General features: G+C 34.8%; 1 protein-coding gene and 3 non-coding genes across 4 annotated transcripts; all 4 read left to right on the top strand.

Moving 5' to 3' along the window:
• Positions 1–27,687, top strand: LOC149411214 (decapping and exoribonuclease protein-like). The gene is made up of 4 exons (XM_089647069.1): positions 1–577; positions 1,226–1,493; positions 4,607–4,745; positions 26,614–27,687. Exons 1-4 carry the CDS (start codon positions 64–66, stop codon positions 26,857–26,859), a joined length of 1,167 nt encoding a protein of 388 aa, XP_089503195.1. The 5' UTR covers positions 1–63; the 3' UTR covers positions 26,860–27,687.
• LOC149411217 (5S ribosomal RNA) lies at positions 23,394–23,512 on the top strand. Its single transcript, XR_016304933.1, has one exon. It is a non-coding gene; the product is annotated as a 5S ribosomal RNA (ribosomal RNA).
• LOC149411216 (5S ribosomal RNA) lies at positions 23,835–23,953 on the top strand. Its single transcript, XR_016304932.1, has one exon. It is a non-coding gene; the product is annotated as a 5S ribosomal RNA (ribosomal RNA).
• Positions 24,276–24,394, top strand: LOC149411215 (5S ribosomal RNA). The gene has a single exon (XR_016304931.1). It is a non-coding gene; the product is annotated as a 5S ribosomal RNA (ribosomal RNA).
• Positions 27,688–27,884: the final 197 nt, after the last annotated feature.

Here is a 27,884-nt window from a genome sequence, read left to right as displayed (position 1 = left end):
TTGATTTTGTTAATATTTTGTTTTCTACATATATGTAACTATTCGCGGTTAAGTGCTTAAGAAATGGAACTTCCAACAGATCCCAAATTATTTCTGAAGGACTTCCCGTATTTCCCCAGGCCTAAACTGATAGGCCATTACAGCGTCGGGGCTCAGAGAAATTTCACAAACGATGTCTCTCAATTGAAATACATCAACAAGATCCCGGATGGGAGCGTTTACTTCGACCTAAACCACAATCTAACTAGTGTCATCAAAAACACAGAAGGTGAAGAAAAAATTAAATTTTTTCTTAAATATTTCAAAGACCATAAGGAAGATTTTAATGTCTTTGATCAGAGCGCCATATCTCTGAAGGATGTGCCTTTTATGTGTTCGCGAGGGTTGTTACAAGAAATATGTCAACAGCCATATAAAATTCATCAATCGTTGAGGTTCTCCGCCTGCCTTTTCCGAGGCGTTATATATGGCCACTATTTAACGACAACTGAAGCTGAGGCGAGGAAAGTCAACATTACGGAGAAAGAGAAGGCCTTTTCCACTTGGGGTTACAAGTTTGCACAGTACATTGCCTCAGGTAAACAAATAATTTTCCCATCATTATTTTATGAATAAACTAATATTAAAAATATCATTTTTTATCAGCGACTCACTGGCACAACAAAGGGTAAAGTAATAATTTTTTCCAAAATACAGCCCACGATTCCTTCGAAACTGGTTTTCGACACTGGTTTTCTAGACTCTCCTTGAACCAATTTTTCACATATTCCATTTGCCGCATGCGGATAGCGGATAGGACATGCTCACCTGATAAAACCACAGGTTAACAATTCTGCCATAATGCTCATCTGACAAAATTACAGGTTAACAATTTTGCCATAGTGCTCATCTAACAAAATTACAGGTTAAAAATTCTGCCATAATGCTCATCTGACAAAATTACAGGTTAACGATTTTGCCATAATGTTCATCTGACAATTACAGATGAACAATTCTGCTATGCCCGAGTGTCATCTTGAAGAAGAGAATTCATTTGCTCTATAAATAATTCTTATCAAAATTTCTAAAGACTAAAGCTAACGGCATGAACTTGTGATTGTAATTGTGAGATTTCCAAAATAAAATAGTATTATTTTCACCTTCGAAAAAACTTGTATGTTTATTTTATAATTTTACATTTGTTTGAAAATTCAATTTATTGTTTATTTGTATTTCACATTTCTAGAAAACCCTTCTTGCAATCCTGACATTGAGCGCACGGTGAATGAAAATTTAGCATTCTGCTGCGTATTTGAGAGCCAATTGAACCAGCACCGTTTGTTCTACGAAGCTGAAATGGACGGTGTTCTAACGGAAGGATCCTCGCTAAGCGAGAACTTTCTGTCAGGAAGCCTCTCCGAGAAGCAGGTTCGGGAGGAGCTAAGGAAGATGCCGTTTGTCGAGTTGAAGACCAAATGGAAAATTGTGGAAAAGAGGCAAGAAACCGCTTTCAGGTACTTATACAACAATTATTTATCTAAGTCAGTGGTCCGCAAACTTATTCCTATCCACGGCACAACAAAGTTCTTCCTAAAATTTCGCTGCAAATGTAAAAATATGCCTTAATAAATTGCACTCACAAATTTCACATTTTTTTAAAATTGATTAATATAATATATATATATAAATAAAATATATATATATATTTTATTTTTATTTTTATTATCAATATAAAGTTTTTTACAGGTGTTTTTCGATGTCTGTCTCACTAGGATATACCCGTGTCGAGACAGACGTATTGGATACATAAATTACTGTTTTTATATTATTTGATACATATAATATTCCATTACATGAAATGACAATGTGAAAATGATAAAAAATAGTAAACAATAATAATAAATGATAAATTGGTCAATCAGAACATACTTATGAAGGAGTTTTTATAAATTTTTTGATCTTGGATTTGTTTTGGCTAATGATCCAAGACTCGGTGTCTGTTTTATATTTTAACAAAAATTGTTCAGTCTAATGGCTAGTGGGAGAGCATTATATAGCCTTGTTGCAAAATATCTTAAATTTCTCTGGCCAAAAGTTGTTTTAGCAAAAGGGATTTGTAAGAGATTATGTCCTTTGGTTCTAGTATCACGAGCAGTTTGAATATTGTAAAAAAAAATTTTTTTTTGAAGAGCGTTTGCACCTCTCCATGCTATAATACCATACTCTATTAAAGATTGACAAAGTACATAGTAGATTGTTTTGAGCTGGTTTAGGTTGAAAAAGTTGCGAGTTTGTCTAAAAAAGTTAATTAATTTTCTATGTTTGTTTGCTGTAGTGGTTATATTTAATTAATTAAGTATTTAATTTTAGTAACCTGTTCTATATAAGGGCAATCACATGAAATCGCATTTGTCAGGGGGCAAGCACAAATTTGAATTTGATTTTCTGGGGTTCTTAAGGAAGGATTAATACTAAATTCAATGTATTTAGGTTTGGTCACATTCATTGTTAGTGTATTATTGTTTAACCATATTTTACCTACAATGCCCCTGTTAGCTTTTATGTATACATCATTCCAAATGCTTGATTTGAAGGGGAGAATCGTATCATCAGCGAAACTTACAGTTTTGACATCTATTTGAAGATAACACAATTCATTTATGTATATTAAGAACAAGGTAGGACCTAAAACGCTTCCCTGAGGTACGCTGTAGCTAATTGTTAATTGATAGCTATTGCAGTTATTGATTTTCACACTTTGCTTACGGTTTGACAGGTAATCGCTAAAAATAGTAAGTTCATCACCATTTATACCATTATTAGATAGTTTTTGTAATAGTTTAGGATGAGAGATAGCATCACATTCTTTGCACAGGTCAGCATTTGATACTATCTACATTCTTAAAAAGGGTAACTATTTTTTTTACATTTTATCAAATACTAGTGCACATGGGTAAAAGATAATATATAACGTTGTAATAGTATATAAAGTTGTCCTTAATTGCTAATTTATTTTTCTTTATCTATTTTTATTTTTAAAAAATGTTAAAATTTGTATTTGTATCTGTATGGGATTGCACTAATCTGGAGTAAAAATTATTTTTATAACTAGAAACTTGGGTGCACATGGGCTACATATACTATATAACTAGAAGCTTGGGGGCACATAGGCAACAGATAATTTATAACTAGAGGCTTGGAGGCACATGGGCAACAGATAGAAGCTTGAGGATACATGGGCAATCGTTGACTAGAAGCTTGGAGGCACATGGGCAACAAATAGAAGCTTGAGGATACATGGGCAATCGTTGACTAGAAGCTTGGAGGCACATGGGCAACAAATAGAAGCTTGAGGATACATGGGCAATCGTTGACTAGAAGCTTGGAGGCACATGGGCAACAAATAGAAGCTTGAGGATACATGGGCAATCGTTGACTAGAAGCTTGGAGGCACATGGGCAACAAATAGAAGCTTGAGGATACATGGGCAATCGTTGACTAGAAGCTTGGAGGCACATGGGCAACAAATAGAAGCTTGAGGATACATGGGCAATCGTTGACTAGAAGCTTGGAGGCACATGGGCAACAAATAGAAGCTTGAGGATACATGGGCAATCGTTGACTAGAAGCTTGGAGGCACATGGGCAACAAATAAAAGCTTGAGGATACATGGGCAATCGTTGACTAGAAGCTTGGAGGCACATGGGCAACAAATAGAAGCTTGAGGATACATGGGCAATCGTTGACTAGAAGCTTGGAGGCACATGGGCAACAAATAGAAGCTTGAGGATACATGGGCAATCGTTAACTAGAAGCTTGGGGGCACATGGGCAACAGATAATATATTTTTTTTATATTAAGTCCACACATAAAGGACTATTCCATCAAAACCGTGGTTTCAGCAATTCCCTCATTTTTCCAAAAAATATATTTCTTCATTAATTCGAATGAGGATCGGACATTGTTCCGTTCCTTCCCATCTTTTTAAAATTCACGTCCTTGACTCCCCAGATTGTATATCTCATTGTATATCTCACATATCTCATCTCTTCTAAGTCTGAAATCGACACCAATTTTCACTATAATTTTGAAATTTGCCTCTTTAAATAAAATTAATATTTAAATTCACCTTTCATTTCTCAATAATTTTAAATGATGGCCAAGAACATCCTTGAAGGGTGAAAGCCAGAAATAATGAAAAAAAAAAAAAAAACGTCCACGCAAGAGTCCCCAATGAAAATAAATTTCTTCAGGGCCTATGTCATATTAGGGGATGTTGTGAGTGGCGTCATTTTAACTAATACCATACCCACCTCCAAAATTGAATATAATAATGGGGCCCCCTATTTTTCCTTTCCCATTTCCATCATAATTTCATATTTTCATAATATTGCACAGAGCCGTTCAGAATTCTTTAAATGTAACTCCATACTGCAATGCACACTACAGTATACAGCATCGTATCGGCATCGCCTCACCTCGGACAAGTTAGTGAAATGAGGCGATGAAATGAGTGCGATAACCTTTAGGCCATTTTCGAAATACAAAGCCACGAATTTCGACATTCAATATTGGTCATTATGACAGCGGATTTGTAGGAAAGATATTGTTAATTATTTTATTTCAGGAAACACAAAACACGTGCCTGGTGGATGCAGTGCTTCTTGGTGGGCATTGACACAGTAGTCTGCGGGTTCAGAGACGATGAGGGTATAGTCAAAGAATTAAAAACATTCAACGTGCAGGATTTGCCCAAACAAAATAATGTAAGTCAACTTTTACTAGTTAATTACATAATTACGCATGTTTTAAGGTGGAAACACATTATTAAAACCCGACGCGACCCGATGAAACGCGATGCGTGTTGAGTCGAATCAAATGTATTGTTTTCTATAGACCAGAATCACACTATGAACATACGACGCGACGCCATGCGCGCACACGCCACCCGATCTAGACGTGCCAGGTCGGCGTGTTGCCCATGGTGGGGGTAAACACGCCACCCGACGCGGCCTGCGCAGTATGTTTCTAGACAACACCCGACGCCACGCGTCAGTCGTTCGAGAACTGTCACCGAGCATATACGGAATTTTGGCCAATTTAATATTATTTTTGCATTTATTTAGCGAAATGACCGATGAACAATTAATTGAGTTGGTAAAACGATATCCTGTTCTATATGACATGAGTTTAGCTATATACAGGGATCATACTGTGAGAATATCCTGTTCTATATCACATGAGTTTAGCAGTGGCGTAGCTAGGTAATCAAGGGCCCTGGGGCAAATTAAAAAAAATGGGGCCCCACTGCTATGTAAACTGATTAGGTTTTATCAAATAAAAATATGAAATATACAAAAACTTTAAAAATGCTAAGCTACTTAAGCTCTTTTTTGTGCACTGCAGACTGCAGGGCAGGTAATAAAAATATTAAACAGTAACAACATAAATTACAATTAATACTTGGTGTAGGTTTGGCTAATAAAACGAAAAGATTCAAGGGTTTATTATATAAAGGTCGGGCCTACCAACTGACTAAATAACAATTATATTTACATTTTTTTCCTAGCTTTAGTTTTCGCAAAAGTATCAATGACTTCGTTTAAATCCAGGCTTGATGCGGTTTTGTTTTCAATTGCTATTAGCGATAAATGTCGGAGTAGTCGAGTTTGGCCCATCTTATTTCTTAAATATTTTTTTTATTATTTTTTAAATGACCTTTCAGCTGCTGCAGAAGTGACAGGAATTGTAAAGAATAATAACATTAGCACTCCATATTTGCTCATTATTTCCTTACATAATTGGTGAACAGTTCATGCTTGAGTTAGTTGAGGTAAAACTAGATGGTAAATATTAATAAATTGAAGTGAAAAATTTGGGCCTATTATATCTAAATATTTTCTTTGGAATTCGTCACACTTTTGTAATAAAGTTGCTTCATCAACATGTAATAAAAATTTTGGTGTTAGAAAATCGAATATATGACAGACTGCACTCATACCAATAAAACGTGTATCTAATTGCGATATTACTGTGTCTAGTACATTATTGAAAATCTCAATTTTAAATATTTTTTCTCGGTTTGGAAATCGGTGATCAGCAGCTAATTCATCAAAATGTTTTTTAACTTTTCTTTGCCTTTTTTCTTGAAAATGTGTATCAATACCATATTTTCTTGCAGTTTCACTGGCTCACTTGAATAATTCGAAATCATTTCTATAAATTTGCAACTTTGCTTTGGTCTCTGCTAAAACTTTACTCGCCTCGCCCAAATTGATGTCGCATTTTTGCAAAGTTTTGGATGAATAATTCATGTCGTTCAATACACTGTGCATAAATTCGCAAAGCAACACGAACTCGAAATTTAGCATTTTTGTTTTAATACTCTCTGCTTCACTACGCTCATCTTTATTAGGACTCTTTAGAACTATTTCTGATAATGCTTTGATAATATCAAAATAACGAAGTTTTATTGCAGATATCGTATGAACCCTACTGGACCATCTAGTCGGATTTAGTTTTTAAATGTGAGTAAATATTGTTAAAGAGGTCTGTGGTTCTTCCAAACCCTCCGCTCTTATGTGTGTCATGCAAACATCATCCACGTTCGCATAATCGGCGGCGGAGGTATCTCCAACGGAATAATTGTCGAATCTTCTTCAGCAGGCTTCTCAACCAACACTGCAGTTACCAGATGCCAGATGTACTTGCAGAAGGCTGACTAAAAAACTTGTCAATTTTGGGCAATTTTTGTTTACTATCTTCTCTTTCTTGGCGTTGTTTGCGTTTAAATGCACCACTGGGTTTCTTCTTTTTATCCATATTTTAATACGCTACAAGTGTCGTTGGGAAATGATGCACATATCACTATCCGTCAAATTGACAACACTGCCAACCTACAGAAAGAATTTAGGGGAATTCCCTAGGCATTACTTTTGAATTTCTCTCAACTGAGTTGTCATGATTAAAGTGGGGTTGCAAGATGCAACCTGTCATATTTATTTTAAAAATGGGAGAAATTTCCAAAAGTTCAGTTCGATCGAGATTTCTGGTAAGGATTCGAGGGCCCCCTGAGCTTGAGGGCCCCGGGGCACTGCCCCGCGTAGCCCCTAGGTAGCTACGCCGCTGGAGTTTAGCTATATACAGGGATCATACTGTGAGAATATCCTGTTCTATATGACATGAGTTTAGCTATATACAGGGATCATACTGTGACAAATAATCTTGTGTATGTCACTTTGAATAAATTCGTGTATTTCTTCAAATTGTGTTTTAGTAACCCGAAAATACATATGAAATCTTTCAATATCTTAAAGTAAGTCTGGATACAGAGTATGATATTCACCACACATACTCCTCTTTTGATTTATTTCATGAACCCAGTAACGCCTAGTTATTCTCTTTTTCTTGAGTCGTTAAAGTATCATATGTACCCATAATTTGCATCAAATCTTCTTCAAAGTCTTCATCTGACTCGTTATTTATTAAATCCATAGTACAAAACCATTCACTTCCACTGCTGTTAGCTAACTGTATTCAGAAATTGCTAGTATGTCGTGGCGTCGCGTGTTGGTAATGTGCACATAATAATGTGTTTCCTCAATTAGTTTTTATTGACTAAAGTTGTCACTTTAACCTTTCCGTGCCGGAAAAGGGAATACATTTTCCCCAAACGAGAGTTTTAACAATATCTAAGATAAATGAAGATAACATACTTTATTTAAGACCCCGCATACCCAATTTCTACTGATTTATAAAAAGTTTCTCGTTAACTCCTTAAGTTTTTATGTAACAATTTATTTATTTTTATTTTATATATATATTATATATATATATATATATATATATAGACCTCTTCCCGTAGTATGTTGATCCAGTAAGAAGTTGTTAGACTAAGTTGATCCACCTTTAACACCATATAACTTGGCAATTATGGAATACATCTGAATGAATTGACAACAGTGGTACAATAATTATCAATGTTGCCAGTTTGCCAGAAAAACCATTTGATTTCCTGTTCATAAAATTTTCAAAATTTGTATGGAAATCGGATGCATAATTTATGTTGATCTACCCAAATTGGCATACTTATGTTGATCTCATATATATTGATCTATTCCCGTAGTATGTTGATCCAGGTAAGAAGTTATTAGACAAAGTTGATCTGTGTCCCTATATATGGTTTTACTAAATGAACCAACCAAGGGGGCAATCGGTGGACTGTTCATCACAAGGTTTTATCTGATTCCGTAATCTTTTGTGATATTGAACTCAAAGTATTAGTCTCTAGAGTCGAATATTGCATGAAATGACTGTGAGATGGTACCGTTTCAAATAAAAATGACGTGTTCATTCGACTGTTTGTTACTTGAATTGTTTATAAGAAACGTATGCGTATTTAGATTGAAACGAAACTTTCGCAAAAATCAAATCCATAAAAAAATACCTACTGCGTGGCGGGCCGGATCGAAAGAGACTGGTTGAGGGATACCTTTTGACCATCAAAATCCAAAATGGCGGCAAAAGGCATAATGTTATATGGGAAATTTTGAACTTGCATCTATTACCATCTCTCCTGATTACGCTTCGTGACTTAGTAGGGGTGGCCGGGTTCTTGGTTATAATGGGTTATTAATGGATGATTGAACGAGGTTGGAGCTAACAAAAAACTGTTCAAAGAAGCGAAGCTAGCAGTCCACAATGGAGTGCTTATACCTACCCTAATATATGGAAGTGAGGCATGAAACTGGCAGAAGAAGGCTGAAAGTAGACTGAATACTGTAGAAATGAGATCCCTGAGGCATATGTACGGTAAAATCATGTATGACGAAATGTGCGTATGTTGTGTCTATTCTACAGATATTTTATTAGAGCCTGTTAAAAGGAGCTAGCAGCATTGATCCCCGGTGCACCGTGCACGTGCTTGATACTCGACGGACACGAGCGGAATACACGTTCACAGTTAAGTTGATGTTATCTATACATATATGAACGGGTCGTTTCTCCGACTCGTTTTATCGTAAGTCGGCTCGCATGTGGAACGAGCTATCGGCATCTGTTTTTCTTCCTCAATATAATCCGGGCCTCTTTAAGACCCGCATTAATACATTCATTCCTACAGACCCTCTCTTAACCTGACCCATAACGCTGCCCAACTGGGTGGCGAAATAGTTTCTATGTATTTAACACGTAAAGACAGGGGCACTCTTGTGAGAGGTGTCACAAAAAAATCATATCTCCGAATTTGAATATAGAGACATACAAAATGATCTATACTATAACCAATGAATCCACCCATCTTTTATCGATTATCACATTTTATTAGGTTAAAAAAATCCTAAACTTTATAATCGCACAACTCAACTCAACTTCAAATATTAATATTCAAATCATCAAAATGATAATTCATCACATCTTTAAAAAGTTATATAAAGTCATGGAAAGTGATGAAACAAAAACATTATTAACTGGGTTAAGTAGGTTAGGTTAGGTTAGGTTTAAATTTTTTATTCATCATTTCTAATGACTTTATATCACTTTTTAAAGGTTTTTTGAATTGTCACTGTGTTGAGTTATCATGGAACCCTTACCGGAAATGTTTATATTTTAAAGTTCTCTAAATAAAATGAAATGCTCTTAAAAGAAACATCTCATATTTAATATTATACAACAATATGACCGGAAGTCGGCATCTTTCTTTGAAATAAAATAACGCATAAACTAAAAAACAGCTACAAGGTGGTTACAAATGCAATTATATTTAATCAATTTGTTCGATTATATTTTATATGAAGTTGTTTTTACAGTGGCCCAAATGAATATTATATGGGGCCAATTGAACCAATTCAACCAAAGTTGTCCAATTTTAATAACTTCGACGAGGAAAAGAAGTTTTTTAATTAGTTGAATAATAATTTTTCAAAATTTCAATTATGTTTAACGTAATACACTATCTGGCCTCAAGAAAATCAGTCTTATCACGAACCGTAACTATTTAGTGTAATAAAATAAAAAAATAAAATTATGTTAATATCATAGTTTGCTTTAATCTCAATAAAAAAAGGGGAAAAAGTTTTTTTTTTATGAATGAGATAAAACTTTCCCCCTAACAACGTGTATATTTAACTAACTAACTAATTAACGATCACGCCGTTTCCCCGCAGGAGTAGGCAGAGAGGACGGACCGCCAAACAACTCGGTCTTGGTACACAATTCTTGCCTCATTCACATTCATACATCGTCTCATAATACTCTTCTATTATTCTGACTCTTGACATGGCCCGACTCGAGTATCTGATTCACTTGATCGTGCCATGTCTTCCTCGGGCGTCCCCGACTTCTGCTACCATTCGCATTCGCATCACTTATTACACTATCCTTCTTACACTTCTATCTTCGCTCATTCGCTCTACATGCCCAAACCATCTAAGCGTCCCTTTCTTAATCTTACTCATTACGCTTACATCAGCCTTGCACTCTTTGCGGATCTCCACATTCCTCACACGATCAAACATGGTTTAATCACACATACGCCTCAGGGATCTCATTTATGAATTAAAATTAAAATAGCAACTTCACATTAGGAACGAGAGGACAACGAACAAATAAGTACATTGACTAAGTGTTACGGACGGACATGCACTTGAGCAAGACTTGGGAGCTGTATTCACAAAAACTTTAAAAAAAAACTGAGATTTAATTGTAGTACCTACTGGGTCAATTGTACTGGTATCCTCCGAAAACATAAAAACAGAAACAATATAAACTACTTTTTTAAAAGAAAGACAAACATTCCCGGGTTAAGAATAACCTGGCAATATTTGAACATCTCCTACTACCACCACAGTCAGCTGAAAATGTTGCTTGTGTTGTGATGGAGGACTTAGCCAGCCCAGGAATTGAACACACTATGCCTGGGTGGGACTGTCAACTCGGCCACCGACCGGTCTAAAATATGGCAGAAATCGCTCCAGTGGATAAGTAATAAAACGTTGTTTAATTGTCTAAAGAAACAGATAAATTTTTAAAACAGTAATAAATAAAATTCATTCTGGAATCGTTAATAAGTCGGTTTGAAATATTTAGCCGTGTTAAGTAATCAATAGTATCGCGGTGGCAAAACGTGGAATTCCATAGCCGTTTTTAATTTATTAAAAATATTTATGAAATCAAAGACAAAACAATTAAATGTATTCTAATCAGGGTGTTGATATATCCCGGCCGGCGACCACACACAGGTGCAATATCTTAACAACGAAGGGTAGGTCTGATCGAATTCACAATACAGTATTATTTTTTAACGAAATTAGTTTTCGTACAGAGAATATCCAAATAAACGTTGTTAGTGTATAAAAACATATCGGCTTCTTTGTCTGGATGTGGTGTGATTTGATTTGTATTTTTTTTATGAAACATTAATATGAAGCATCGAGGAATTATCAATATTTAAATAAAAAATATTGAAGTGTTTTACGCTCTCCTCTAGCTGGTATTAGTATAACACGCACGTGTTTGGTTCTACACAAACTGTGAAAAAAATCAGCTTCTCATTGGGTGGTCATGTAAAATTAATGTTATTCATTGATGTATTAATGTCTAATATTAGTCTACAATAATAATATTTCAATTTTTCCATTTTGCCGTGCTAAAAACACTTTATTCAACTTTTCGAAATTAGCTGTAGATTTGTAGGAAATATAATTGGCATCTGCTTATAGATAATAATGACAATATTTCTGTTTTCATTTTTAAAAAAAAATTTGAATACCACACCAGAGTCCCAACTGCTCCCGTCTGGAGCCAGTGAGACTATGGCATTCCCAATTGGGGTTGTTGTGAGACTGAAGATATTGTGAACCTTGAAGGAGATGACGAGGAGGAAGTTGGGAGTTGGTTTAATTTGTACTATTTTACACTTATTGTAAAATAGTACAAATTAATTTTAGTAAAATTTATTTGAGCCCGCGAACTTCGGATTGCTAGTCGATAGCCTTACCCCTCGATAACGGAGGCCGTCATTTAGGTACGTTTTAAATTATGTTTTACATTTGAAAGTAGACGTTTATCACAATTTGGGAGGAGGGTATGTGTACCGCCGCCCCGGGAACCATTTATTGGATAACCCACACTTCTACCATAGGTCACCCCAAGTTGTTTGATATGTTTGGTGACTTATCAGGAGTGCCCGAGTTTATGGGGTGAGGTAGGTGAAGGGCTTGGCGGCGGATGCGCCTGCCTAATAACTGTGGTGAACGTATGTCTGTCGGTATGAAAGAGACAGGCATATCTGAGTGAGACAGCATGACCGAGACGTATAAAAAGGCGTGTCTGTTATAACTCGTCCTCTCTTTGCAATAACATCTCGAATACTGTCCATTTGTATAAATACTAAATAAACCAAATAATATGGAGTAGGTATCCAAGCGACTATTATTTACATATTATCTGAGTGATCGGCACGGCAGATCACCACAATAACTGCGTGGTGGGCCGGATCGATTAGTCCTCTTTCAACGCATCGCCTTGAAACGCAGTAGGAGAGTTAGATTCTTATGTATATCACTCGAACACACTGAACCCCAGATTACTACCCACCCATCAAACCTATTTACTTCCCAGAACTCACTCTCCTTCCTTTCCTTCAAAATTCCCCCAACACAGCATTCACAAAGATGACATAGGCCCTGAGGGTTACGATTTTCCTCAGGGCCTCCTGTGTGGATATGATGTAAAAAATATAAGAAATAAACAACAATCTCGCTAAACGTTGGCGGTGAACTATGGTAGGGGTGTTGGTTATCTAATAAATGGTTCCCGGGGCGGCGATACACATAATTGTAATAGTTCTCGAGGGCTCTGATGTACAGACATTATGGCTCCTGTTGATTGACGAACATATACTAAAACTTCGTTGGTTGGAATCGTAGCTTGAAATGACTTTAGCCATGTTTAGTAATAAACAAATTAGAATAAATTTTTTAGCAATCATAATTTAAAATTTGAAAAATTTAATTCTCAACAATCTAATCGCCGCAATTATAATAGGCACATATTATGGATATTACGCTTTGTTTCAACTTAATCATTACAAGAAACTTACGTCGGGAGAGACGGTAAAAGATACATTAAAATAAAATTTTATTCAATCAAAGTTCAAAATTTCTCTTATATAATCCCAGACAAACCTCAAACAAACAACCCACACAAACCTCACCCCATGAACCCGGGCACCCCTGCTAAGTCACGAAACGTAGTACATAGAATATGAATGTACTAACAGGATCTAAAAAGTACGACAACGCGCGTGAAATTGGCGGTTAAGTTACAACGCACGCAAGCCGTCAAGTTTGTCAGAAATATATAGATCAACAAAATAAATCGTGTAAACTGTATATGCGACCGAAAAATGGGCGTGGCTTACAGCTAAATCTCGATGACACAAGTTGATCTGTAGGGATTTACATATGTATGCCAGCTTGGGTAATGGATCAACATATCCGGGGTGGATCAACAAATGCAAATGGATCAACATATACCTGGCGTACCGTCGCGCGAGATCAACATAGTACGAGAGGGGATAAATATATATATATAAAAATTACAAACAATACAAAACAAAATGAACCATTGACTGTCCAATTGGGAAGGATTCCCGTTTCAGGACAGCAAAATTGTGTATTTAGTACACAATATTCTTACAATGGAATGGCGAAGCTGTCATAACAAATTTCGAGAACATTGTTGATTGCATTCGAAGTGACAGGATGGTTTCTTTATCCTTGAATGAATTTCAAAGTTGTAATTTATTACCAGGGTCAATTTGGATAACATTAGTTATTGCATTCAGAACAGATGAATGGTTTCTTTCGGGACATCACAAGTCTGATATTCTTTGCATGGCATTTTGGAGAACATTTACAATTGTATACTTAGAATTTCCACATTTATAAATCAGTATAAGACATATGAATCATATAGTACTATATTTTTAGAATTTCTTAGGTGATAGAAATTACACACTACTAGACCAGTCATATATTCCGTATGACATATGAATTTCCAATGTTAAAATTTCGAATCCTTATTTATTAAATGGCTAGTCATTATTATACAGTAATCGAAATAAAACCGCGCAAAAGATTCGTAAATTTAAATTTAAATAATAACAACAATGAAGATCAAGTATTAGGAACAAAAATAACCATTTTTAAACTTGAAATAAAAAAAGACTTTAGATCCTTATCTCTCTTAAGTATAAAATAGCCTTTTGGAAAATAAAACATAAAATTTAACATAATATTATCAACGCTATTATGTAAGTACATATTTTTTCATATTAGATTAGTGAGTTTGTGTTAGCATGAGTTCGCTCTCGACTCTCCCCATGCCCAGAAACCAATTGCTAGTAACGCGCTAGCCCTTTTCAATTTCTATGCATCGGGAATGAGGTTGAACACTTTAGGGCCTAAGTAGGAGTATTGTATTTGTGCATGTGATGTGTTTGTTGTGGGTGGAACTACTGGATTCCTCCTTGCATGACGAGTGTTGTGGAGATGATCAATGGATGAATAGTGGTGTCGATGTTTTTGTGTATTTAAAATAATTTTTCTTATATACAGTTGCCGCACATCAAGAACTCGTACCTCTTCAAATAATAGATCACTGGGAGATACCTAAATGGTTTCTTAAGAATGACCCTTAGAAGTGATTTTTGTGCTTTTGCTAGAAGGTCAAGTAAAGTTTCGGAACATCCTCCCCATCCCAAGGATGCATATTCCAGCAATAAGTTACACAAGGCATGGTACATTTGAGATCTTTTACGCAAAGTATATTTCTAACAGACATGAATAGATGAGTTAGTTTTCTGATCTCTGTGGAAGTTTTGTCTTTATGTTCGCCCCATCTCAGAGATTTGTCTATGATAACTCCTAGGTATTTGATGCTATCGACACATTCTAAGATAACACAATTACAAGTGGTTCGGTCGTTACAGTGGTGTATAATGATGTTGTGTATTTCTTTTGGTTTTCCTGCTTGTGTTGCACTGAAATGGATGAATTTGGTTTTATGTAGGTTGAGAATGAGGAGATTGTTGTCTAGCCATTGTTTGACCTTGTTTAAAAATACTTCTGCTTTACTGTGAACAACTTTCCAGCTTTTGCCTTCAAATAATAAAACTGTGTCGTCTGAAAAGATGATAATGTGGTCGGCCAGGGAACTGTTACATAGATCATTTATATATATATATAAAATATTTATATTGAATAAAAGTGGTCCTAGTGTACCTTGGGGTACGCCGAATTTAATATTAGCAGGGGCGCTTATAGTGTCGTTGATAAGCACTCTTTGGCTCCTGTTTTCTAAATAGCTACACAACCATTTGAAGAGCTGACCTTGTATACCAATACGCTGTAGTTTATTCAACAGAATTTTATGAGAAATAGTGTCGAATGCTTTTGCTAGATCTAGGAAGAGCGCAATGCATTTTGTTCCTTTGTCGATATTATTAGCGATAATTTTACTCAAGTTGGCAATGGCATTTTCAGCGCCTAAACCTGGACGGAAACCGAATTGATTATTGAAAAGGATGTTTTGTTTTCTAGATATAGGCTGAGTTGATTCTTAACAATTTTCTCAATAATTTTAGATACAGAGTTGATCAAAGAAACTGGGCGATAGTTGTTTATCTGTGATTTGTCCCCATTTTTGTGCAGTAGAATTACAATATATATATATGTTATTTTTTAAGATAATATATATTTATTTGTTATGCCGAAACGTTAATTATACGAAATAGATGGTATTTAGTATAATTAACGTTTCGGCTGGAAAAAAGAATACATTAAAGACGCATTGGATACGGCGTGATCAAAGTGTTGCAAAATTCACTTGCCTTCAGTGCACTTAGGGTACCCGCATTAATTAATATGTTACACTTATATTCTAAATTTAAAAAGAAAAATGCATTTTCATTCACGGGCCGCCTCTGGTCATCTCCATTGTGTTTTGAGGTTTAAATTATTGGTCTCCCTCCCATTAATTTCTTATAAAAATAATATGAAATTAGTTTACCTATTGTTACTAATTGAATATATTTATGCTAAATATCATTACGTAATAAATTCTTCTTTATTGTAACGTATCCTCTTTTATAGTCCTCACAACAAAGGACTAATATATAAACCCGATTCAACAATAACAACTGTTATAATGGTTTAATTACAATCATTCAGCCGGTGTAATCTCTGATGACGATTTAATATCGTATTATGAATTGTAAACCAGGAGGATTTATTTGGAGGTGTATAAATTTAGGATTAAATTGATCAGAGTTATGCAGATTAGAGCTAACCATTTTTTTTTAAGGATGAAAAACGCAATGTAACCTCCGAAAATTATTTAAAACACGTTTTGTTCTGTTATTTAATGTTACAGCTACGAAAAAATTCACAGTGTATCTTTAAATGCAACTAAAGCATTCTCGAGAGTTTTTTTCCTCATTTATCATAATATTTTCACCATTTTTGCTTAATTATTATCGTTTTTTTTCTCCCTCTAACATTCGTATTTCCATATCTCCCTTTAAAACCATCTTTAAGGGGCCTTAATAAAAAAATAAGCATTTGTTTCAAAATCAATTGATTTAATTGATTAATAAAAACTAGATATTTAATTTGTAATTATTGAAGAAAATCTAAGTTGTTTTTTTTTTTACATGACATACCTACTCTATAATTTAGATTTTAGTTAATCGTAGAAAAAGTGTTCACTACTCGCCGCAAACAAGTACTGTCGTATAAGGTGAATGACTGGAAAGGGCTACAATAATGTTATTAAGTAAATACCTAATAACATTATTGCAGCCCTTTCCAGTGAAAAAGCTTAAATGAGCATCGCACGTTGCTGCTGATGCGGTGCTGATAGCGAATAGTATGGAAGGTCTACAGCAAAGATATTAGAAGAACGAGATATGCTTTGTTGGCCGCCGGACCGTAGCCGGAGTACTACCTAATTAGGGTACTTTGAACGGTATCGGGACGTGTACGCACAGAAATCTGTTCTATGTATTAGTGCGGATACCTTAGCGCAAGCGAAGGTGTGCAGTAGTATTGGTGAACAAAACCGGCGACAGTCGGCAAAACAATTCCACTCAGTACGAACTGCGCATAGCACATCTCGTTCTTCTAATATCTTTGGTCTACAGTCTCTCGTTTGAAAAATATCTAACGAAGCGAAGCTAGTAGTCCAAAATGGAGTTGTGAATGAATGAATGGAGCAGAAATCGGGGACGCCCGAGGAAGACATGGTACGATCAAGTGAATCAGATACTTGAGTCGGGCCATGTCAAAAGTCAGAATACTGGAAAAGTATGTATTAGATAAGATAAATTAAAGATAACATAGTTTATTTAAGCCCCGCATACTGAATTCCTACGATGAGACGTATGAGAGGATGTTTGAATGTGAATGAGGCAAGGAGTGATGTTATTATCACTAAAACCGAGTTGTTTGGCGGTCCGTCCCCTCTGTTTCCCCTGCGTTGAAATGGAGTGACGGTTATTTAGCTAGTTAGTTAAGAGTTACGTTCGATTTTTTTACCGCTATTTTTTTTATTTTTTTTTTATTTTATTCACATTTAAACCCGCTAAACTACTTATGTAGTTTGTCAGCAGGGACATAGAGACAACATTTATAAAATCATAAGATACAATTTGAACGGTACATAATTACATAAATTGGTTACATTGCAGAAAAGTTTAAATAGCAGCATAAAAAGCCTTATATAATAAGCAAGTAAAAATAAATGTATGAACAAATTAGTATTATCAACAAGTACATCAATAGTTTCATAAATAGAGGTAGGTAGTCAGGTATTACAAAATAATTGTTTTTCCATTTTCTAACAATATGAATTCCATTTCAGGGGCATCAGTATAAATCATTATTATCCAATAACCATTTCCTTAGATTATATTTAACATTAGCAGTATACATGTTATTATTTTTAATTGTCATTGGTAATAGGTTAAAAATTTTGGGTACTATATAGTTTAAAGTTCTTTCACCATATTTATTAGTACATTTCGGAACTACCAGTCCTTCATTTTGAGAGAATCTTGTGTTATGTTTATGGCAAACTCTTTCCCTATACAATGAATCAGACAATATAACATGTTGACTTACAATATTATAAAACAATAATCCTCTGACCGGTAAAATATTCAGACACTTGTATATTAATTTAATGTTACTTCTGTGTTGATTGTCATATTTATGGATTAACAATTTTATAATGGAGTTTTGTAATGTTTGTATATAGCTTATATTAGTTTTACAAGAATGTCCCCAAGAAGTAATTCCATAACGTATAGTGGATTCAGCCAGAGATAAGTAGATTAACTTTAAAGTACTTATAGGCACGAAATATTTTATTTTATAAATCCTACCCACAATAGCTCGTAGACGTTTACAAACATTAGCAATGTGTATATCCCATTTCATGTAGCAGTCAATAGTAACACCCAAATATACATAACTTTTGACAAAATCAATGGTTTCACATGAACAGGGCTGTGCAACATTTTTATGTATGCAGTCAAATGTGTGTGTATATAATGAAGGAATTACATTACATCTGGCGTGTGGAGATCTGATGTGCATAATTTTAGTTTTTTTGGCTTTTATAAAGAGGCCTGCATCATGCGACCATTTCAGTAGGGCAATAAAATCATGTTGCATAAGGTTCATTGCAGTAACCAGATCTTCGTGCGATATTACGAGCGCCGTATCGTCTGCATATACAAAATGTTTAGCGAATGAAAACAATTTTCTCATAATTGAGACATAAATAATATAAAGGGTTGGCCCTAGAATTGACCCCTGTGCAACACCTGTTGAGATATATTTTCTTTTGCTAAATTTTTTAAGAATTTTTACTCTTATTTGTCGATCAGTTAGTAAATTTTTTAATAAAACTAGCAGCTTTCCTCTAATTCCTATTGCCTCCAGTGTTTCTAATAGTTTATTTGTATCAATGGTATCAAATGCCTTAGAGTTATCTATGAATAAAACCAACACTTGTTTTTTTAGATTTAATTCATAATTTATGTGATTTGAAAATTCCTGAAGCAGCATTTCCGTACTTTTTTTCTTTTGAAATCCATATTGGTTGGGATCCAACAAAGAGAAAGATTCTAGATATTTATTAAGTTTTATGGAAATGTATTTTTCAAGTATTTTTTCTAGGGCTGGCAATATGCTTATTGGCCTATAATTTTGAATATCTGTATGTTTGCCCCCTTTGTAAATTGGCCTAATGATGCTACTTTTTAGTTCATCTGGTATTACTGCTTGCGATAAAATTAAATTGATAAAGTGTGTTATAACAGGCCCTAAAATATTAATATGTGTCTTAATGTCAAACATTCGAATGTTGTCAATCCCTGGTGACTTTGAATTGTTTAATTTGCTAACAATAATATTGATTTCTTGGCAGGTAGCTCTGGGTAGGTACATACTATGTTGCACTTCATTCGGCCTGACGGTCGATGCTAAATAATCACATTTATGTATCATAGAGCTAACACTATTTGTAAAATATTCAACAAACTTATCTGCTACGGTTTCTTCATTATTCGTATTTAACATATATTTCGAGATTATTTCGTCACAACTACTTTTGGACTTGCGTCCTAATAATTTATTTATTTCATCCCAAGTTTTTTTTGTATTTCCAAAATAATTTTTGAATTTATTGTTAAAAAAGGTAGACTTACATTTAATAATTTCTTTTGTCACCTTATTTCTGAAAGTTTTATATTCCAATTCAAAGAATTGATTGCTAGGAAAACTCTTCCACCTTCTGTACAATGAATCTTTTTTTTAATGTTTTCTAAGATATTAGAAGTTATCCAAGGTTTTATTGACAGAGGTCTTTTTTGGGTTTATAATTCATAACGATTTTACTCTGTTCATACAAATTCTTAAAGTTGTTTTTAATTTTACTATATAGTATATTGCAATCTTGTTCCTCAAGCAAGGAGTGCCACTTAAAATTATGAATGTTTTTGTCGATTTTGTTTTGCGATAAAAACGAAATTCTTTCCCCGTGTTCTGGGGCTTCTTTCCTTGCACTATATTTAATATTAACTGCAGTTAAAAAGTGATCTGCTATAGTAATATTATTACATACACATGAGGAAAGAGAATCGCTTTGTTTACATCCACTGTTAAATCGGACAAATATGTGGTCTAAACAAGTACGAGTAACTTTTCCTGCTAAAACTGCTTCTCTAGTTACGTCACAAATACATTTGATTAAATAATTATCCGACATTATATTTTCATATGCCATAATAATAGGGTTTTGACAATTTAACAAGTCTAGATTAATATCTCCTATAAGTAAAACATTTTCTTTGGGGCTTATAGTATGCAGAATGGCAGATATTTCATTAAGAAATTGTGGTTGGCTACAGTTGGGGGGGCGGTATATTGCTATGATGTTTAAAATACTCTTGTTTGGAAGTGTCATAGAGCCAAGCACACATTCAAAATGATTTGTTTCTATTGTTTTCTGTTGAAATGTGAATTCATTTCGAACATATAGCAATATACCTCCTCCAGATTTTTTAGTTCGGCAATAGTTGTAACAATTAAATCCAGGAATATTATACAGACAGACAAGATTCGGTGTTATAGCTGTTTCACATAACATTAACACATGAATATGCTTCCAACAAGTATTTAAGTAGACATTCAAAGTATCCCAGTATTTATAAATCGATCTAACATTCAACTGAACAATATTAATATTTTCCATATTGTAGTTGCTATGAACCTTTAGCCAATCACAGAAATTATGAGTATTTTCATAATCTACCTCGTCATCTTCTTCAATGTAATTAGACGCCATAATCAATAGTTGCAAAGTCCTTGGCAAGGGCAGCCTTGTAGGCCGGGCAGGAGTCCTTGTCTCCAGTCGGATGTGCAGCGGGCTTCCCAAATCTTGTACAGGTGGCGCAGACAGGCTCGGCGGCGGCTTTTGGGCAGTTTATCCGGGCGTGACCTTCGCCTGCGCAGTGTCCACATCTTTGCTGGTCCTTGCAAAACTTGAAGGAATGTCCGATCATTTGGCACTTGGAGCACACTGTAAGTCCAATGAAGTCACGAACACGGCACACATTCCAGTCCACAAAGACTTTCCCCTGCTCCACCAGCACGTGACGAATGTGGGCAGGAACCTCGAAGACCCGGTGGCAAGTTGATCCAGTTCGAGCGCCAGCAAGGTGACTTAGCTTGCAACTTTTTACTGCGAAATCTAGGCCTGCTTTGTCCTGGGTTCCTGCTAAGGCATTTTTCAGGAAGCACTCGTCCGTTAGGTCACGAGGAACGTTGAAGAAGATCACCCTTGGAAGCCGTTTTGTTGGTAATCGAGCGCTTAGAGTGTCCGAGTTTGCTAGACATGGGATATGCAACACTTAATGATTGCCTTCTTGGCGAAGATGGTCGATGTCCAGTTTAAAACGGTAGGTGGTAACTAATATCTAAGTGTCACTGGAAAGAACAAAATGAATACTAATAGACACAATCGCTCCGCGATGTATAATGGGGGACCCTAGTGACCCCTCTTCGGGTGTTAGGTACTTGATTATACCTTCAGGTACGTGATAAAGGTTAACTGATGCGATAGTAGTCTATGTACCTATGAGACGCTTGAGTGCGCATTTGAGTTTCAGTTAGTTTTTAATCCGATAGTATTAGTATCTCAATGCCTGAAAAGTTTTGATTGTTGTAGACTGAAGTGGCGGCCTCTGTTATTTTAAAAAAAGAGTCGTAGAAGTGTTGTACTTCTCTGACGCAATGCCATATGGAAAACCATTTTGGAACGTGAAGTTTGTAACAAAACTACTGTCGTAAATTGAAATGTACTTCTCATAATATGTGAACTATCAGAATGCAGATGTTTTCACATTACATTCGGTTCCGGACAAATTCACTGTTTTGAACTATTTCAAAATAAAATACTGTTCTTGAAAGCAGACGAAAGAGCCGCAGATTTTAGTATTACAAATCGACACATGCAATTAAAAATATTTAAATATTGAACGAAAAATACAGTGTTTAAGTCGCTTACCGAAATTTTTAAAAGTGAATTTTACAAAAATTTGCAAACCTTGACAAATATTTCTCAAATGCTGAATGTTGTTTCATATAATTATTTTTAATTTTTGGAAAAGTCTAAGAAAATTTTTGTATACAAACTGAAAGCGCAGTATTTTCTCTTTCTAACATTGTGTAAAACTTTAATACGCTTTGAAAAAGGCTCTACCGGTGTTTGTTTACATTTTTACATGTGCTGTGAAATTGTATGTTTCTCATAACCATAAATAGATCACTGACTAGATCGATATCTTCGGGCTTTTTGTATTTAAAAAGTTTGTACTCAACTTAACCACAGATATACCAGCTGAGGTGAAAGATAGAGAAACACTAGGCCATTTAAAAAAAAGGTGCGACCATAGGCAATAGAATTGCACTTAGTCTACTCAATTCATTATTTAGTACAGAACAATATTTTAAAATAAAACTTCCTTGAAGTAGATAAATATCGAAATGTTTCCCGAGGACAAAGTTCCACATCTACCAAATCATTGTCTTGAGAAAATGAACTATCGTTTGAAAATTAATTATCGTTCTTTACAGCCCATTTTCTAAAAAGGAAACTTTGTCAGCGGAATTTTTCTAAGCTGATACGAATAAACCCAAAATGACTTGAAATTTGAAGATTTAAGTTTATAAAAGGAACAAGAAATTTGAATAAATTGATGAACCGAAAACAACACAGAAGAAAATTTTCAAACATGATAGTGCTTATCTACGACAGTCGAATTTCGACATGTTTCTGCTTACTCGCTAAAACAATAAGATAAAACAGGATAACCATTAATCAATAACATTAATAAGGTAGGTCGAGGTAATAGATAACATTTATATATTAAGGCGGTCATTGAATAAAGACTAGTACCTAATTTTCTTTAGTCAAAGTCATTGGTGCAGGTATATATGCCAAGAAAGCGTTGACAAGAAGCTCTTTTTAACAAGCCATTTAACGTCTTTTGCTTTTGATGTCACAAACTGACGCGTAGGCATAAATATACCACTCTCTAGATCGATACCTTCGGGTTTTTTGAATCGAACAGAATAATTATACAGTACTTAACCACAGATATACAAGCAGTACTTACCGTGCGGAAAAGAGCAGTAGACAAGGTAGAAAAAAAGTGGGTGTGTCAAGCCTACGCAAGACAGAAGTGAAACTTCTAGTATTCTTCTCTCTTATTATTAGGGCTTTTTTATACTAATTTTCATATATTTATTGGCAGGTAGAGTAGAAATTAATATTGTTTAGCGTTTGCCAACGACCATACCATGTTGAACACACCGGTTCTCGTCCGATCACCGAAGTTAAGCAACATTGGGCGCGGTCAGTACTTGGATGGGTGACCGCTTGGGAACACCGCGTGCCGTTGGCCCATTTTTTATGGTAATTTCATGTTTTTTTTTTTTTTTTATCGTTACTATCATTAATAATATCATAAAATTCTTTAACTTTTCAAGTATGCTACAGGCCTAAAATATTACTTAGTGGATTGATATTATGGTCAACCATTGAAAAAAAAAATTCCTGCAAAGTTATGGATGTAATTACGATCTTTTTCAAGCGCGTATGTAATGATTATTTTTATCAACGTCGCACACACCTTGCTAATGTTTTCAGTATTATTAGGGCTTTTTTATACTAATTTTCATATATTTATTGGCAGGTAGAGTAGAAATTAATATTGTTTAGCGTTTGCCAACGACCATACCATGTTGAACACACCGGTTCTCGTCCGATCACCGAAGTTAAGCAACATTGGGCGCGGTCAGTACTTGGATGGGTGACCGCTTGGGAACACCGCGTGCCGTTGGCCCATTTTTTATGGTAATTTCATGTTTTTTTTATTTTTTTATCGTTACTATCATTAATAATATCATAAAATTCTTTAACTTTTCAAGTATGCTACAGGCCTAAAATATTACTTAGTGGATTGATATTATGGTCAACCATTGAAAAAAAAAATTCCTGCAAAGTTATGGATGTAATTACGATCTTTTTCAAGCGCGTATGTAATGATTATTTTTATCAACGTCGCACACACCTTGCTAATGTTTTCAGTATTATTAGGGCTTTTTTATACTAATTTTCATATATTTATTGGCAGGTAGAATAGAAATTAATATTGTTTAGCGTTTGCCAACGACCATACCATGTTGAACACACCGGTTCTCGTCCGATCACCGAAGTTAAGCAACATTGGGCGCGGTCAGTACTTGGATGGGTGACCGCTTGGGAACACCGCGTGCCGTTGGCCCATTTTTTATGGTAATTTTATGTTTTTTTTTATTTTTTTATCGTTAACATCATAAAAAATTTTATATCATTCTTTAACTTTTCAAGTATGCTACAGGCCTAAAATATTACTTAGTGGATTGATATTATGGTCAACCATTGAAAAAAAAAAAGGCGTTAAAAACAAAAAAATTATGTGCGATGGCCGAGAATCGAACTCGGATCAACTGCTTGGAAAGCAACTACGCTGACCATTACACCACCAACGCCAGTTGTCGAGATGAGCTAAGAAGCATTTATATTTTACTTCAAAACTTTGACTAGATCAAATGAACTTTAATCGGTCCCGCATTTTCGTTTCGGTCATGAGTTGGTTTTACTCCGGTACTCGAAATTGCATGACGCGGGTAAAGAAGTTTCACTTCAAAACTCAAGGTCATCTAAAAATAAGATGCAACCATAGACAATATAATTGCTCTCGGCCTACTCCATTCATTCAATAGCCCAAAAAAATATTTTAAAAATAAAAATGTCCTTGAAGTAGAAAAATGTCGAAATGTTTTCCAAGGGCAAGGTTCATCTGACTAAGAAAATAAACTTTTACAGTGCATTTCCTTAAGATGAAACTTGTTAATCTGAGAAGAAGAAACCCAAAATGACAAGAAATTTACAAAAACACTGAAGAAAATTTTCAAAACACGATTGTCCGACAATACGACGAAGAATTCTGACATTTTTCTGCCTATTTTGAACTCATGGTTACATATGTTTAAAAATCTTTAATTTCACCAAAACAATAAGATAATACAGGATAACACTAATTAATAACAAGAATAAGTTGGTCGATATAATAAATAACATTTATACGTTGTGGAGGAAGACATATGCCAAGTATGAAGCATTGTTTAACAAAAAACCGAACGAATAACCTAAAAACTGTCAATTCACTTTAAACTTGAACTTACGTAGGTAGGTCGAATATATGTTTGTAACTCGCTAACACTATACTGGCTAAATTGTATTTTTTATCACGAACAACTTTAACACGCAATATTTTCGACGCGAAATGATAGTATTTCGGCAGCAAATGACAACCCGCGTGTATAAATAAACCACTCTCATTTTGTTTGAATGATTTGAAAAAAGTCTAACGACAAAATTCCGTCATCTCTTTCTGTTACACGTGTCATTATGGTAGAGAGCGAGAGATCAAACCAACCCTTCTGCTCTAACCAATGAGATCTGAGCTTTTAGCCATATTATTCATTTTCTATAAGAATAATGAGGTGGGCGTGGCGGTTTCAAATGAGTCTCAAGGCCAAAGCTGAGAGAAATGCCCCTGTATACCACTCTCCGCGTAGGCATTGTCTATGACAGCTAGAGATGGTCGATATTTCTGTCGCGGTTATTTTGTCCCGGTGACTGGATCTTTGACATGGTAGCTGTCACTGGATCGCCTGATATTATACTTCCAAGGAACCGGCTATTTTCGGAACAAATTCCTTTTCGATTTCGAAAATCTGAGCTGTGCCTCTGAAAATTAATAAATAAACTAATATTATTTTAGGAATTCGAATTACACCGCAAAGTTACCTTTTCACTATCACAAAGCCGGTTGCAAAAATAACACGGTATGCAAATAATTAAGTGCACAAACCTCGGGAGGTAATTTTACAGGTTAAGTGCATAAACCTTGGGAGGTGATTATACAGGGTGTACGGAGGAAAAGTGCACAACCTCGGAAGGTGATTCTACATGGTAATAAGTACTATTAAAAGGTAATTTTCAGGTATACAAGTAGAATTGTTTGTATGGAGAAAATAATATTCTTCTATGGGAAAGTCACATATCTTTTTTACTTCTACCATCATGTAGCATCGTCTTCCAAAGCTTGTGCACTTTACCCCCGGACATCCTGTATATATTTTGATATTTAATTTAGTTTTAAAAAATAAATCATTCGGTTGGTTTGGGAGAGGAAATATATTCCGCTTTCATTCATTACTAAGAAGATCCAATTTATTTGTCATTTTACCATTCCATCGGTCACTCTACCTCCCTTGAAATATGAATATAAGTACATACCACCACTAATTTGAATGTGACAAGTATTGGTGTATCTTATAATGAAATATGTATAAACCTGATAGATTTCTTATTAGCAAATTGACTATTCAGTTTTGTAAGGCTTTGATATGAAATTTAAATACCTACATATTTTAATAATAATATTTCTTCCAGAATTTGTGGAATCCCAACGTCTGCATGAACTTCTGTGATGCGATGCTCTCGTACATCAAACGGTGCTTTGAACGTGAAATCATTAAGCAATTTGGATCTTGCGGGAACAACGTCCGGAGTCTCCCACTCCTGGAGCTGGTGTTTGAACGGATGCCCAGGTCCAATGTGAGGCTGGGCCAGCCGTTCCCAGATGAGGACATTTCAGTCCTAGATGATTGGTACATCAACATGTTTCCGAAGTTGTGATCTATTTTGTATTTTATTATTATTGATATTTGCCAATTTAGCAGAACTTAGGTTAGGTTTGCAAATGAATACATTTTAGAGCATTTCTACTGAACTCCTTTTCTGGCTTATTTCTGAACGTATCCGAAAACTAAAAACTGCTTTGCAAAGGTGATAAAATACGCTTTCAAATTATATTATTAAAAATTAATGTACATAATGTTAAAAATTTTAAAGCGTGCATAAAAAAAATAAAAATGGTTAACTTTACGTTTTTGTAACTAAAATTACTGTTAACGAAATATATAAATATAGAAAAACCCACTAAATGTATAAGACAAATGTATTGCAAACGTTACTGTCATCTCACTCTTTTTCCGATTCATGTAAAAATAATTATTCAAAAATTTACGAAATTTTTTTTTTTTTTTCAAATTACGTTCAGATCCTTTGGTTTCGAAGAGGTGCATTTCATAATACTTCTGTGATTAATTTCTATATTTGAATATAAAGCATGGTGCTTTCTCTTTCTTAATCCGTTTAGATCATATTTCTCACCACGACAATAAGGAAGATACAACGATTTCTATGGGTTGTTCCCAAAAGCGAACAAATTAGCATCAAGGCTTAACAATTTATACAAATTTCTCTAAATGCTACTTAAAACATTTATCGACAAATTGTTGCTCTATTTTTAAATACAGTAGTTTTTTACACATATCTACAAATCTCCCTTTGAAACAATTTTCTTATTCTTCTTGGCCGTTTACTAGTGTAATGACAACTTTTTATAACTTTTATGCACTTATGTTGTCAATGGCCGGTCACTAGGTGAGCTGGAATACACTTTTAATTATAAAATAAAACACAAACACTTTGTATTTAACCACGAATTTTTAAATTCGTGGTTAAATACAAAGTGTTTGTGCTTTATTTTATAATATAATGTCTAACCACAAAGTAATTGCTTCCTATGAAAAAAAAAAAAAAAAAAAAAAAAAACACTTTTAATTCCTCGGCTGGCTAGGTCCACCATCACAACACAA

The sequence above is a fragment of the Hesperophylax consimilis genome, chromosome 26 (assembly GCF_061612785.1).
Source record: "Hesperophylax consimilis isolate HC1 chromosome 26, BYU_Hcon_1.0, whole genome shotgun sequence".
Taxonomy (NCBI): Eukaryota; Metazoa; Arthropoda; class Insecta; order Trichoptera; family Limnephilidae; genus Hesperophylax; species Hesperophylax consimilis.
Note: the sequence above shows the minus strand (reverse complement) of the source record. Positions and strands in the feature narration are given on the sequence as shown.